This window comes from Eubalaena glacialis, chromosome 7, assembly GCF_028564815.1.
Source record: "Eubalaena glacialis isolate mEubGla1 chromosome 7, mEubGla1.1.hap2.+ XY, whole genome shotgun sequence".
Taxonomy (NCBI): Eukaryota; Metazoa; Chordata; class Mammalia; order Artiodactyla; family Balaenidae; genus Eubalaena; species Eubalaena glacialis.
Window position 1 is genome coordinate 85,353,567 of NC_083722.1, and position 15,661 is coordinate 85,369,227.

The window sequence follows — 15,661 nt, forward strand, 5'->3', positions numbered from 1 at the left end:
ACTAGCGTCCTTTGAAACTCTTTGGAACCCCACAGAGTTCTCTGTGGTTCTTGGGTGACTTCCCCAGGATCCCCTTGTTGTAACTTCAGTGTGGTGCTTTTTCCTTAAAATCATCTGTCATGAAGTCTTACAGACAGCTACACCTTGAAAACGGTCCAGCCCCACTTCATTGCCCCATCTTTGCCGTTTCATCCTCCTTATTGATGAGAGAGAGAGATGATGTGAATGACAGTCAACATCCAATCAGATAGAGCAAGTTTCATTTCTTATATTTAGGTCATAAAATTAGTTCCTTGACTCCCTCTGCCACCATCTTAACTAAAATATAATGCTCTCTTACTCCCTGGTGGCTTCTAGATGCCAAGCTCCTGAAGTCCCTGGATTCTGGCCTTCAGGCTCTTGCTTTCCATCCCGACCTCCCACTTCCTGATGCTGTTGGGCAGGCCCTTCTGTCACCAGCTTGTCAGACCCGTGGCCCCTCGCAGATCACACAGCCCATCGTGCCTAGTCCAGGCTTAACCCAGAGCTGCTGACTCTATGTCTAGTGTTTTGGCCTCTTCACAATTTTTAGCCAAATTCCAGATTATCCTTAACCAGCAGCTGATTTTTTTCCTCCTAGAGCTGTCAGATTTGGGGCACTTGAACTTTTCTTCCCAGGTAGCCACCTGGCTTGCTTCCATCTTCAGGTTTTTCAATCAAATGCTTCCCTCTCAACGAGCCTGCCCTTTGACACCTTTTCAAAACAGTGGTCAGGGGAGACCTCATTGAGAAATGTGTCATTCAAATATGAGTAAGTTGTTAGCAGCTGAAAGGCATTTGGTCCACAACCAGCCATGAATAGAGCAGTGAAAAAAATGTTCCAGGCAGAGTGAAGAGCCAGTGCAAAGGCCCTGAGGTAGTGTGATCATGGACCAGCCAAGAGGTCAATATGGCTCAACCTAAGGGCCAGAAAGTAGCAGTGGATGAGGCGGCGGAACAGGGAGGAGTCCACTGACACAGTCCTCATAGAAACTGGCTTCTCAAGTGTGATCAGCATTATTAAAAATGCAGAATCTCAGTCCCCATCCCAAACCTACTGGATCAGAATCTACAGTTTAACGGGCTTCCCAGGTGATTTGCATACACATTAAATTTGAGCAGCACAGTTATAAATCTTCTCCTATTTAGCATGACCTAATCCCCAGTTTTTTTCCACTGTCACTCTCCCTACCTTCCCCAATATGAAGTAGAAGGCCAGTGCTACCCCAGTGATTTTAAGCTTTTAAGGAAAAATTAATAACTTTTCCTTATAAAAATTTTGGGAAACCCTGAAGAAACCAATCATTGGGCTAAACACTGAAACTTGGGCTTTCTGTTCTTAGTTTATTTTATATACTTCCCTAAAATTGGTTGATTCCTTGTTTTGGGGATAGGACTGGTTTTCTTCCCCTAGAGACTCTCACATTCTGCCCATATACTTTCCAATGAAATACTTTGTTCATTTGGGTGTGTGTGAATATTTTCAGTATAATTCCATATTTCTCGATTACTGTACAGTTTTCATCTCTGTGTTGATCATCATGTTTTATAAAGGCTTTCTTTTTTCCTATATAACCAAAGCATTGAAAACATTAGGTTATTAACACACTGAAAAATGCAATCAATCAGATGATTATCATCTAATGTTTTAATGATCACATTTTTAATCCAATTATGCATGTTTGAATCTTTCAAATTTTCTTTAATTAAAGATTGCCTCCTAGCACTGCTATCAGAAATAAGAAATTGAACAGAATCGAGCCAGATATAATTTAATGTTGAAAGGAAACTGCGAGGATAACTGGGCCGCTCTGGGTTTAATTGCTGACCATGACTTTAAAGCCCTCATACAGAATTTTCTAATTGATAAGAAAAATTTAATCATTTCCTGATATACTCCGTTTGCATTCAAATAAGGTATTTCTTTTTCTAAATAAACCTCCCCTAACTGATTATTCATATTGTCGTTCAGAATGCTTGAAAATGAAAGAGTTGGGTGAAATGTAGACTACTTAATATAGTGTGTATTTAATATAAAAGTCATACATTATTCATAATTTTTGCAATTTGAATAACTTTGAATTTCGCATCCCTGTTTCTCATCTTTTTCTTTGATGAACAATTAATTATTAAAATATAATATTGTCTGCATACAGCACTGGGATACTTGAAAGTAGAATATGAGATTCATTCCTTTTCAGTTCTTTTAGCTAGTAATGCACAGTACTTGCTTACTATGGTATAATGGAATGGATGGTAGGATAAGTAGAGTATTTCAATTATTTTTCTCAACTAGTTAAGTGTCTGGGATAGGAATGTTTCTAATTCAAATTACTAATTAGAATAAAAGTTGGAGGCAGAGTGCTCTGATCTGGATGGCTTTGGAGTCAACTGCCCTTTTATAATAGGATTCATTTAACAAGTATTTATCTGTGCTTATTCTATGCTAGACACTCTCCTAAGCCCTTAACTACTGTTAATTCATGTAATACTCTCCTGATACATAAACCTCCAGATGAGGTCATTATTATAATCCCATTTTACCGATGAGGAAACAGTGACAGAGAGGTTAAGTAACTTGTCTTAGGTCAGAGCTTTAAGTAGACCAGTTAGGATTCAACTCCAGGGGCCTGGCTCTAGCAGTCCCTCCACTTTATAACATGTACATTTATTAAGATTTTCTTAGTGGGAGAGTTTAAGTTTTTAGCTGAAAAGTACATTCTTCCTTCCTCCCAGTGGCTGAATTTCAGGAACACCCAGTCTTGGGTCCAGCCAGTCGAGTGCCTTGTGGCTTCTGCGAACTTTGTGGGCAGTGCCAGAAATACAGGGGTACCATTTCTAAAGTTACGTCTAACAGTTAAGCATTATCAGCACCGCATTTGCCAGTGGGGCACTTCTATGGGACTGAGCAGGAAATGGAATTTTTAGAAAGATCAGCAAAAATCAATGTTCGAGTTGAACATTGGAGAAAGTCAAGGGAGAAAGAAAACAGCTCAGGAATTAATTCTGTAACGTATGTTCGTAAAAGAAATTACCATTAGTGATGGGGACCCCTGAACATGTGGCATGCCCCACCCCCAGTTCTTGCTGTGGCTCTCAAGATGACTTTCTAACACTTGCCCCCCACCCTCCTATACTTGGCTTGCAATCAGGAGGGCACAATATGGCCCGATGGCCAAATCCATTCCACTGACTGTTTTTGTATGGCTCCTGAGCTAAGAATCGTTTTCACATGTGAACTCTAATTAAGCGAAATGTTCTTCCCGCCTTTCCCCTGCCCAAAAGAATTCCTGTCTTCTCATTAGTAGATGTATATTTTTTAAATTGTCCTCAGGTATTAGCGTTTTAAACATTGTTAATAAGGTTGTGGAAGTGTGTTTATTGTATAGGTACCTATGTAACATCTTTGATTTTGCCTCTTGGCCCTGCAAAACCTAAAATATTTACTATCTGGCACTTTACAGAAAACATTTGCTAGTCCCTGGCTTAAAACACAAAATAAGCTGGCTGGCTCTCAGCCTACTGCTTGCCTTGATAAGTGAGGGCTTATAATGGACCAGAGATCACAATGGACCAAGTGCTTGCCTTAATAAATCAGGGCTCACAAGGCACTGTGCTAAAGCCCCTCACATTTATTAGCTTGATTAATTGTCACAGCATCCCTGAGGGGTAGATAATCTCAGTATTCCTATTTTACAGGTAGGGGAAGTAGCTCAGAGAGGTTAAGATTTTTTTCCCTAAGGTCACACAGCTGTTAAATATCAGTTGATTCCGAAGGTCATGCTAGAGCTTTGACAAAGAAAACTCTACCCTGCAGTGCTCAGATTGATGGAGACTGTGTCAGACATGCTGTGCCTTTGAGGCATTAGTAGTCCAGTTAAAAAATAAAACACATGCATGAACATTGAAGGAAGTGCATGGCTATGTGAGATATGCATGGCTCGGTCTTGGTAGTTTAAAAGAAGAAGAAGAAGAATGGTAATAATACAAGTAATAAGAATTAGAATGAGAATCATATCTATCATTTATGAGATGCTTACTCTGTTCCAGGCTCTTTCTGAACCCCTTTCTTATACTGATTTATTTAATCTTCGCAACAGCCTAGGAAGGTGTAGTAACTAAGGTCATACAGCTCACAGGTGGAGGAGTTGGGATTTGAACCCAGCAGGCCGAGAATCTGCTCGTTTCACCAATCCCTGTAAGGGGTGGAGAGATGAGGTATTGATGAGGATTTCAGCGTTACGTGATATTTCCTGCTCCCAGGCTTACTGTTTCAGATCCTAAGTGGTGTCTTTGAAGAAAGAATCCCATCCCAGTCTCTGTTTTCTCCCTAAGTTTTTGACCTTGGGTCCATTACTTCTCTCTGGTCTCCCATTTCCCTAGCTGTAAAATTAAAGAATTGGACTAAATTGGTGGTTTTCAAAGTGTCCCTGGGTTCCCAGCTCAGCTTCAGCCCCGGTGGCTGCACTCTGGCTGTTTGAGTTGCCTGGCTCCTGTGTAAGATTTGGTTTGAAGAAAGGGTTCTTTGGTTCCCGAAGCCGCTGACCTAGGGTGCTCTAAGGCCCTTTCAGGTCTCAGAATCCTGAGATCCAGTGGCAGTGATGGTGGTGGAATCAGCAAGTAGTGAAGCCCCTCCCTTTTCTGTCCCCCTCACCAACTCTACCCACCCCGCCACTGATCTAATTACACCTTCTAAGCAATTAAATCAGAACCTGCGCCTGAAGCCCTTGGGTTGATCCAGGACAGAGAAACCCTTCTGCGTTTGTAGCAATGGTCACACCTGTGGTTTCCATCAGTCCTTGCTGAATTCAAGAGCCCATACAAGAACTTATATGAGTCCTGATCCCGCTGAAACCGTGTTCCCTTTTGAAATCCACCCACTTCAGATTGGTGGCACAGGTGTTTCTCATTTATCTTTTTTCTATTCTTTAAAGCCACAGCCTCTTCCTCGAGTGGGTGCTTTAGATGGGGGCTTTGCTGCCTCGGGCTTACAGGGATTGCCTTGTCACTACCTGTCTGCATACAGCGTGCTTAACTGCAACCCTAATATTGGGTCAGGCCCCTAGGGGAAGACTCTAAAGGTTTTCCGGTCCTTCAATCTGGAGCCCTTGATCCTAAGGCAGGTTAGCGTGCTGCGGGGTGACGCCGGGTTCACCTGCAACGTGATGGGGAAATGAAGGTGATGATTTTGTGGTTCATGATGCCAGGGCCTGTGCACCTTCTGTTGCCTGGGGCCTCGTGTTGACTATTTGCACGGCCCAGGAAGTGCAGCAAGCAAAGGCCAAAACGGTTCCTCCTCTCAGCCAAGCACGCTTACAGAGATTTCCCCCATCATTAGGCTGCTGGTAACCGGGTTAAATTAAAGCCCAGATTTGCCAGTGGGTGGAGGGGTGATTCTTTTATTTCCAGCCTTTTGTCCCGTAGAAACTGCTTTTGTCATTTTGATTATAGAACCCTATGATGCATGTATTAATTAATACTTAATTTTTCCCTTTAAAAAATGAATTGAAAACTTTTGTGAGAATCAGCCAAGGTTTCTGAGCCTCTTGAATAACTGCTGCCACTTTACTGATCACTAGTGACCTTGGGCTTAGTGATTTAACCTCTCTGTGCCTTAAGTTCCACATCTGGAAAATTGGAGTATTAAAAGTACATACTCCATAGGGTTGTAAAGTGAAAGGGTGTGATGATGGCTTAAGAATAATGAAAGCCTGGATTCCAAACTCAACTACATGGTTGTACGTTCCAGCTCTGTAAATTGGGGATGGTAATACTTCATGGGACTATTTTAAGTATTAAATAAATCAATCTTTGTAAAGCTCTTAGAACAGTACCTGGCACATACAGTAAGTGCTGTTTAAATGTTTGCAACAGATGAGTACTCAGAAGAGTGCCTGACATATAGTAAAAGCTAAATAAATATTAAGTTTTATTCAACAAATCTCTACCAAAAGGAAATTGCCATTTTCATTATTCTGATATAGTTGATTTCTGCTAGGTTTTTGCCTTAACCCCCAGTTACATAGACCTTTTACGTCTAAGGATACACATTTGCCCAAATACGTATACTGCTTGTTCTGTATGAAGGAAAAGGAGGGAGGAGGCGTGAAGCTGGGAATAATATTCCTGGAAGTCACAGGAGTGTCCATGAAGTAACCTGGAGCCTTGAGGTCCCTGAGAAATGTCCAGGGGCGCATGGAGGAGGCCATCGAAGAGCTAAGGCAAGCCATTAGCAGGACTGTAATAGCCTTATTACATCCCCAACAGGATTGAGGTGGGCATTCCAGACTTAAATGCAGGGCTAGACGTTTGAAGACCCAGGTAGAGACTAAAACCCTCTCTGATTTGTGAAAGAAGCTGGATGATCTACTGGGTCTGATTGAAAGTGTTATAATATAGTGCCTAAACTCTGTTGCACTGCTGATTCCTGCCTCAGGGCCTTTGCACATACTGTTCTCACAGCTTGAAATGCTCTTCTTTTCCTCTTTTGCCCCCACAGTTCAATATTCACCTAGTTTACTTTAGCTTCTTCAGCCTGAGTCAGAATTGTGCAAGCTCTGGTGTCAAGGTGCATGGGTTCATATCCCAGCTTTGCTACGTAGGAACTAACCTCTTCTCTACCTTGTTTTCCTCGTAGAGTTATTGTGAGATATCATTGTTGGGTCCCAGCTTAAATGTCATTTCTTCTACTTAAGGAAAGACCACCCCACTTTTGTAAAAAGAAGCCTATTTTCAGGGCCATCATTTTACAAGTTCAGGGCCGTGCCTTGATCTGAATAAGCCTTGGGTGAAACCATAATGAAACGTAACCAGCTTTGGAATTGCACTTTACCATTGGCTTACAGTTTTCTTTTCCTACTTAATCTCTCATGGGAGTCCCAAAGTTTGTCCGCCTGATTATTAGTTCATAAGGATTAGACGGAGAAGGGGTCTATGATGAAACAAGATGCGGTATAACTGAATCACTTTGCTGTACACCTAAAACTAACAGAACATTGTAAATCAACTATTTCAATAAAAAATTTTTAAAAATTAAAATTAAAATCAACATTAAAAAAGACTTAGTACAGAATATATATTAATATATAAAATATCTCATTAATGATTTTAATTTTGATTACATGTTGAAATAATATTTAAAATATAACGGGGACTTCTCTGGTGGTCCATCGGTTAAGACTCCATGCTTCCAATGCAGGGGGCGTGGGTTCGATCCTTGGTGGGGGAACTAAGATCCCACATGCCATGTGGCACGGCCAAAAAAAAAAAAAAAAAAAGGATTAAATAAAACATATTATGAAAACTAAAAAAATATATATATTGGAAAGGGGCAAGTTAAACAAAACCAAGTCTATTTCTTTTCTGCAGGATTTAGTGACTTGACTATGCTAGTGTTTTATCTATTTCCTGGGGGAAGAGGGAGGGCCTGAAGTGTTGCCCAGTGTTGTTTACCATGGAACCCATTTTTCATGAAATGCAGTGCAGTATGATGTCTCAGAGCACACACCCTGGGAAATGCTGCTTTGTTTTCCATGGCTCTCCCACCACCAAATGCTAGTGCTTCTCGGGATGTAAATAAACACAAGACTTGTGATGTGGCACCCGCATGCCGAGGGTTTTGACTGTGTGTCTGCAGCATAGAACGACTTAACCACTGTGCTTCTCTTTTCCCTCTTCCCCCAAACAGAGAAGGAGACCTTTCTGGATCCTTTCGTCCTCCGGGACCTCCTGCCTGCATCCCTGGGCAGCTATTACCGGTACACAGGTTCTTTGACTACCCCACCGTGTAGCGAAATTGTGGAGTGGATAGTCTTCCGGACGCCTGTCCCCATCTCTTATCATCAGGTAGCTATTTGGCCCCCAAAGGGCTTCTGTTTTTACTTGTTTTGAGTTGACTTAACTATCTAACATTGCTAGACTATATCAGGGTAAGAATTTTTTTTTTTTTTTTTTTTTGGCATCCTTTGCTTCTCATTGATTCTTTTCATTTTTTCCAAGAAACATGTTTTTGCACCCAAGAATTGTAAAATATAAAACATGGTTGCTGAGCCACAAATAAACTAGCTGAGGAGAACTGCAGGCATGAAATCAGGTATCTTGTAAGTATTCAATCTTGAGGAGATAGTAGCTACCCTCTGTGATGACTCTGTGCCAGGAACTCTTTTCAGCTCTTTATATGTGTTAACTCACTTAATCTTCATGAACAACAGTCCTGTGAGGTAGGTGCTATTTGTACCCCCGTGTTATAGAGGAGAGACAGCAGGAGTGTAGTGACTTGCCCAAGGTCACACAACCATTACCCAGCCATGGTGTCTGATCCCAGAGATCACGCTTGGAGCTGCTAAACCTGTCCCCTAAGTTCAGAGAAGAGAAATTTGTATACCTGAAGAAATGAAAGAAAAAATACCATTGATTGAGCTCTTTCTGTGTGATAAGCATCTTACATCTCATCGACTTAGTTGCAAAACAACATTGAGAATTGGGTATGTTGCACAAAGACGGGACACATAAGAACATCGTGGCAGGGACAGATTGCATAACATGCCCAAAGATTCATGGTCAGTGAAGGTTGAAGCCAGAAACCAAGCCCGGGTTTGATTCCAAACCCATGCTGCCGACCCCTACACGGAGCTACTTCTCTCTGAGTGTGGCCTGGCAGATGTCATAGGGAGGTGGGTTTAGGCTGAGCACGTAACTGTGGGAAAGAATTTGGTGAAATGGGGATGAGGTTGGGGGCAATGTCAGAGGAAGAGGATCCACCAGGGGATGAAGGGCTTTGAAATCACCTCATGAGGAATCATAGATGGAAGGGGAAATAGAGAGGATATGTCAGTCATCAAAAATGAAGCCTGCACGGAGGTAGAAGAAGAGTAGATTTCTCCTCCATAATTTCAGAAAACAGAGCCAAGAACAACGGGTAGGATTTGTAAGGAAGTGGATTTGAGCCATTGACCTGGACTGTCTAAAAAATGGAACATTCCTGTCAGAGCCATCCATGGAAATGCCTCCCCAGCATTGGACAGCTAGGGGTAAGGCTGATGTAGCGGGAAAGTGGAAGTTTTGAAATTATGTGATAAATGTCAGTAATATAACTGAAGAGGACACAGGCAACAAGATTATGAACCTGGCTGGCTTGACGAATAGTCCAAAGATTTTCCTAACAAGGGCAGAGAATATAGAAAAGGGAGTGGGGGAAATAGGATTGCATGATGTCCTGGCCAGGGCTGTTTGGGGTGTCAGAAACAGAAACCCACTTAAAGTAGCTTCAGTAGGGGGAATATTCGAAAGAAGCCATAGTAGGGGCATCCTGAGATGAAGTCATCATGACCAGGACTGTACCTACTAAGTGAGGCACACACTTTACTTTCTGCCTTTTAGGGGCCGCTCTCACATCTTGAAGTTTCTACCACGGCTTTGCGATTCTGTACTTTTGCAAACTTCTGGTTCCTTCTCTCTCCCAGGTTGAGTGTGGTTTTCTTTGGAGGGGATTGGAGCCCAATATGGTTACTCTAGTACCAGTTAACCTTTCAACTCAAGGGCCAGCTACCAACTGACAGTAGTCTGGGTCTGGAGTCAAGTGTTCAGGAAGATAGATCCAAATAGACATTAGCCAACAGCACACTGGCTGGCCTTGGGTCATTTGTCCATCTTTTAATAAATCAGCAGAGGTGCTGGTCATGTCCTGCCACATTGGTGTTGCCGCTCTGGGGGCAGGTTATCTAGAAGGAGCTCTGTGCAGGAGAGAGAGCCCACCAACAAAGGTAGGTAGTGTGGGACCAGGGGAAACAGATTCATTTGGCCTCCCTGCAGCTGGCAGACATTTTATCCTGAGCTTTTTTTCCTTTTAATTCCATCGTGATGAAAAAAGAAGGACTAGCAATGTGGCTGCGGAACAGGATCTGCTGGCCTGAAGGAGATAAAGAAATATGAAACAAGTTTGCTTCCTCATGGTGAAGCCAGCCTTGTTTTATTAAAATAAAAGAAAATTGCAGCCCAAATATTTATATCCTCAAGGTTCGGGGAGGGGGGCCGGGGGCAGGACTTTGAAAAGGGATCCTTTTTGTCGATTAAGATGAATGCTTTTGTCCTCAAAGATATAAAGGCTTGAGATAATGAGGTTAAAAAATTCAAGTTTGGCTTTTTTTTTTTTTTTTTAGGAGGCCCTGTGAAGGGGAGGCATAGAGAGGTAATTGTTTAGTCGGGGCTGGGGGAGGGAAGAGAACCATTAACACATACTGGGTTTTATTGCAGTTTAGTGGGCCTGAACAAAAGGCAGATTTTTAGGCTTGGATGTCTTGTCAAGTATTTGTCAGTTAGAGGCGTTTTGACATTTGGGAACTGGATATCTTCGAAAGTGCTTTGTTAACATCTTTTTATGCTTCTACTCTGCCACCCATACACTCAGAGAGAGAAATAATGGAAGAGTTTTTCTCCACGACTTCCAACGTATGACCTCTCTGTAGGTACTATTGTTTCAAGAAAATAGTGAAGAAATAAATTCATCATAGTGGCTCCCCAGTTTCTTTACTCTAAACCATCTTAGATAATACTTCACTTGTATCAGGCACAGCTTCGTGTACCCTTTTCTGTCTCCCAAAGGGACGAAACAGCTCATTTTCATGTGGCCAAACCGGTTCCTTGCTGGTGAGCTGAGTGGAGGTCACAGGTGTGTCAGTCCTCAGACAGGAAAGCATCAGCCACCCAAGTATTATGGGTTCAGACCTTCCCACACCGACCCTGCCAACATGCTTTCTGAAGTTAGCACAGAGTGTTCATTTCAGAAGGGCAAACGGCCAATTCAGAGAAGCCAGGTAGACACGATTCCATGTCTGCTTCTGTCAGAAAGAAAACTTTCCTAGTCCTTCATCCTTCTTTTTCTCCAGAGGTTCTTCTCTTCTCTTACACAGTGTGGGTACCTGTCAGCAGTGAAAAGGAGAGCAGGTTCATCCTGAAATACAGTGCTGAGCACAAACTGTTGACCAGTATGATGTGGATTTCTTTAAAGTCTTCCTGAGTAAATATGAGCAACTCCGTATTTTCCCTCTTTTGTGGGCCTCCTTGGGCATTCAAACCAGCCCCACAGCTAGCGAGCACTGACTCCAGCTTCTGTGACGATCTAGATCTGAATACGGTGTTGCTGAATACGGAATCACACCATTCCATTGGTTTGGTTGGTCAGCAGACAGCATGGCTTGTGTGGCTCCAATAAAACATTGACCATAAATATCAGGCAAGAATCATGCCATGATTTTGTCACCCAAACAAAATGGCGGCACCCCCAGTCCTGCTGTAGGAGGTCAAAGGAGCAGGGCTAGCACACTGAGACGGTTGCCTGCCTTGCATTCATGATCAGTCAGGGAACATGATCGTTTCTAGTCCGGTGTACTTGGATGTGTTTTTTTCTAGAACAGTGGCTCTCAGATGGTAGCGCTTTGGCCATTGGACACTATCCCAGCCTTCCCTTTCCAGGACTGTTGGCTTCCGTAGTTTTAAATATGACACTGCCTATAATTTTCCCTAGCATGAGTTTTATTTAAGTGCCTCTTGGAGGCGCTATCAAAATGGGAAATAAATGTCAAAAAGGCTAGTTTATTTGCTTTATTTGCATGACTTTTTTTTATTGAAGTTTATAGTTGATTTACAATATTGTGTTAGTTTCTGGTGTACAGCAAAGTGATTCAGTTATATTTTTTTTCAGATTATTTTCCATTGTAGGTTATTATAAGATACTGAGTATTGTTCTCTGTGTTATACAGTAAATCCTTGTTGCTTATCTATTTTATGTATAGTAGTTTGTATCTGTTAATCCCATGCTCCTAATTTATCCTTCCCCCACCTCTCTTTCCTCTTTGGCAACCATAAGTTTGTTTTCTACGTCTGTGAGTCTGTTTCTGCTTTGTATATATATTCATCTGTATTATTTTTTAGATTCCACATATAAGTCACATCATATACTTGTCTTTTTCTATCTGACTTACTTCACTTAGTATGATAATCTCTAGGTCCTTCCATGTTGTTGCAAATGGCAATATTTCATTCCTTTTTATGGCTGAGTAATATTTCATTGTGTATATGTGTGTGCATGTGTGTGCGTGTGTGTGCGTGTGTGTGTGTGGCACATCTTCTTAAACCAGTCGTCTATTGATGGGCATTTGGTTTGCTTCCAAGTCTTGGCTATTGTAAATAGTGCTACTTTGAACATTGGGGTGCATGTATCTTTTCAAATTACAGTTTTTGTCTTTTCTAGATATATGCCCAGGACTGGGATTACTGGATCATATAGTAGCTCTATTTTTAGTTTTTTAAGGAACCTCCATACTCTTTTTCATAGCTGCTGCACAGATTTACATTCCCACCAACAGTGTAGAAGGGTTCCCTTTTCTCCACACCCTCTCCAGCATTTGTTATTTGTAGACTTTTTGATGATAGCCATTCTGACCAGTGTGAGGTGATACCTCATTGTGGTTTTAATTTTCCTTTCTCTAATAATTAGCGATGTTGAGCATCTTTTCATGTGCCTGTTGGCTATCTGTATATCTTCATTGGAGAAATGTCTATTTAGGTCTTCTGCCCATTTTTTGATTGGGTTGTTTGTTTTTTTGATATTGAGTTGTATGAGCTGTTTGTATATTTTGGAAATTAACCCGTTGTCAGGTGCATCAATTGCAAATATTTTCTGCCATTCCATAGGTTGTCTTTTTGTTTTGTTGATGGCTTCCTTTGCTGTGCAAAAACTCTTTAGTTTGATTTGGTTCCATTTGTTTATTTTTGCTTTTATTGCTTTTGCCTTGGGAAACTGATCTAAGAAAACATTGCTATAATTTATGTCTGAAAATGCTTTGCCTGTTTTCCCTTCCAGGAGTTTTATGGTGTCATGTCTTATATTTAGGTCTTTAAACCATTTTGAGTTTATTTTTGTGTATGGTGTGAGGGTGTGTTTTAACTTCATTGATTTACATGCAGCTGACCAGCTTTGCCAACACCACTTGCAAAAGAGACTGTCTTTTCCCCATTGTATATTTTTGCTGCCTTGGTTGTAGATTAATTGACCATAGGCATGTGGGTTTATTTCTGGGCTCTCTATTCTGTTCCATTGATCCATACATCTGTTTTTGTGCCAATACCACACTGTTTTGATTACTGTAGCTTTGTAATATTGTCTGAGGTCTGGGAGGGTTATGCCTCCAGCTTTGCTCTTTTTCCTCAGGATTGCTTTGGCAATTCATGTTCTTGTGTAGTTCCATGTAAATTTTAGGATTATTTGTTCTAGTTCTATGAAAAATGTCATGGATAATTTGATAGGGATCACATTAAATCTGTAGATTGCTTTGGGTAATATGGCCATTTTAACAACATTACTTCTTCCAATCCAAGAGCATGGGATATCTTTTCATTTCTTTGGATCATCTTCACTTTCCTTTCTCAGTGTCTTATAGTTCTCAGCATATAGGTCTTTCATCTCCTTGGTTAGGTTTATTCCTAAGTATTTTATGTTATTTTGATGCAGTTTTAAAAGAGATTCTTTTTTTTTTTTTTTCTCTTTCTGGTATTTCATTGTTAGTGTAAAGAAATGCCACAGATTTCTGTATATTAATCTTGTATCCTAGTACTTTGCTGAATTCATGTATTAGTTCTAATATATTTTACATGGGATCTTTAAGGTGCATGACTTTTTTTTAACCATTGTTGTTTCTGTCATAAAGAGTAGAGCAACTCTTTTGAATTAAGACTATGTTCCATATGGAGCCAAATTGTTCCATTCTTGGCTACCTTCTTCATCCAGATTACTCAACTACTCTGCTACTCTATGTCTCAGCTTTCATCTGTAAAATGGAAATGATAACAGTACCTACTTTATGGAGTCATTATAGAGATTAAATGATGGAATGTGTGTAGAACGCTTAGACTAGTGCCTGGCACCACAGGAAGTGTTCAGGAGATACCAGGTGGGTTTCTTTGTTGTTGCTGAAGCCACTAGGGCAGCACTGTCCAGTAGCAACTAAGCAAGCCACATCCATTGTTTTAAATTTTCTGATAGCCACATTAAAGCATGTAAAGAGAGACAGGTGAAATTAATTTTAATAATATGTTTTATTTAACCTCGTGTATCCAAAATATTATCATTTTACCATGTAGGGCTAGCCACATTTCTCACATTTATCTCAAGGCCTTAACAACTAACGAATCACTTAATTGAGAAAGTTTCTATTCCAACACTACATAACGTGCAGTGATTTGAATAAAGGCAGTTTTTAAAAATGGTGGGTGAATATGCCATTTTTAATCCATAACAGGTAGCTTTCATTGTTAATTATGGTTAAATCCTCTTCTTTCTGTAGAAGGCCTTTCTTTAATTGCCTTCATGCAAATCTGTCTGTAGCTACAGGGGGAGGGCACGGCCTGTAGTTAGCTAGCTAGTCTCAGATTTTATTTTTCCAGCCATGGTTCAATAAGTAAAACTTTGGATGCTCCAGGCTATTGGGAATTTAACATTCCCTCATTATTAGCTTGTTTACTAATGAGGCAACCAAACAAGGCCTGACCCATCACATCTCAAATGTATGGTGAAACTCATGTCCATGACCTTAGGTGTGACATTACAGTCCCTAATGTTTACCCTGGAGTTTATTATTATTCTTATAATGGACTCTGGTTTTGTTTAATTCCCATTCTATATCCATCCTATCAAATATTGTGCACGTCAGCCTTTTAAGGGTTCATAATTATATTACTTTTGATATTCTCTCATTGCCTCCTTCAGCCATGATGGTCCCCTCCCCACATCTCATGGACCAGAGCTCTTGCTACACACAAACGGCATGAGTAGATTTCAGCTTTCCTTTGATTCGAACTCACAGATTAAAAACTAATTATTCTCTGTAATATTTTTACAATAAAAACTAAGTTGAAATGATTTATATACACTTCCAGCCAACACATTTGCAATTCAAGGTTAAAACTGTTCTTGAAACGGCACCAGTTAAAATGCAATTACAGCTCCCCAAGCAGGGATAAAAGAAAGAAATGCTTTACATGTTCCCTTCAAAAGTTAAAAAGCCAATTAAATATTATAGAAATAAAAACTTTCATTAATTTTCGCTAAATGATAAAGACTTCATTAGTTATATTAAAGTAAAGATAAATCCAAGTGTCTTTATTACCTGCCCCTGGAAAAGAATAAGATGAAGAAAAGTGCTGGTTTTGGGAGGTGGATTCCATTTTCTCCTCGCACCTGCCATCTTGTTCATGGTTCCCAGTTCTTCCTGTGTTGGGCCATAGGCTGTTTCTTTCCAGAGTGCGGAAGAATGCAAACAAGTTTATATCGCCAGTAGTGAAATGGCAGTAATGGGTGTCCTGCATGCTAGGGACTTTGGAGGTCAGCTAAAAGGAATTGTTTAGGGACTTCTACTATCATCAGATTCAGTTTTTCTGCTGCAGTGTTGCTCTTTCAGTGAATAATGCCGAGGACCTGTTACGCATGTGGCGTGAAGTGACTGAAAGCATGCAAAACAGAGTCACACAGACCCAGGCTTCTAATCCTCACTTCACCTCTCAGTTCCTGTGTGATCTTGGGCAAGTGACTTAATGTCCCTCAACCCAAGTTCCTTGTCAGTCAATAAGAATAAGAATAATACCACCACCG

At 40.8% G+C, this 15,661-nt stretch overlaps 1 protein-coding gene across 3 annotated transcripts in view; it reads left to right on the forward strand.

Moving 5' to 3' along the window:
- The window catches only part of PTPRG (protein tyrosine phosphatase receptor type G), a 729,368-nt gene that overhangs the window by 570,352 nt on the left and 143,355 nt on the right, over nucleotides 1-15,661 (forward strand). For all 3 annotated transcript variants that reach the window (XM_061197096.1, XM_061197097.1, XM_061197098.1), the window contains exon 7: nucleotides 7,706-7,863. In XM_061197096.1, the coding sequence (XP_061053079.1) occupies nucleotides 7,706-7,863 (158 nt within the window). The remainder of the gene's footprint in view (nucleotides 1-7,705; nucleotides 7,864-15,661) is intronic.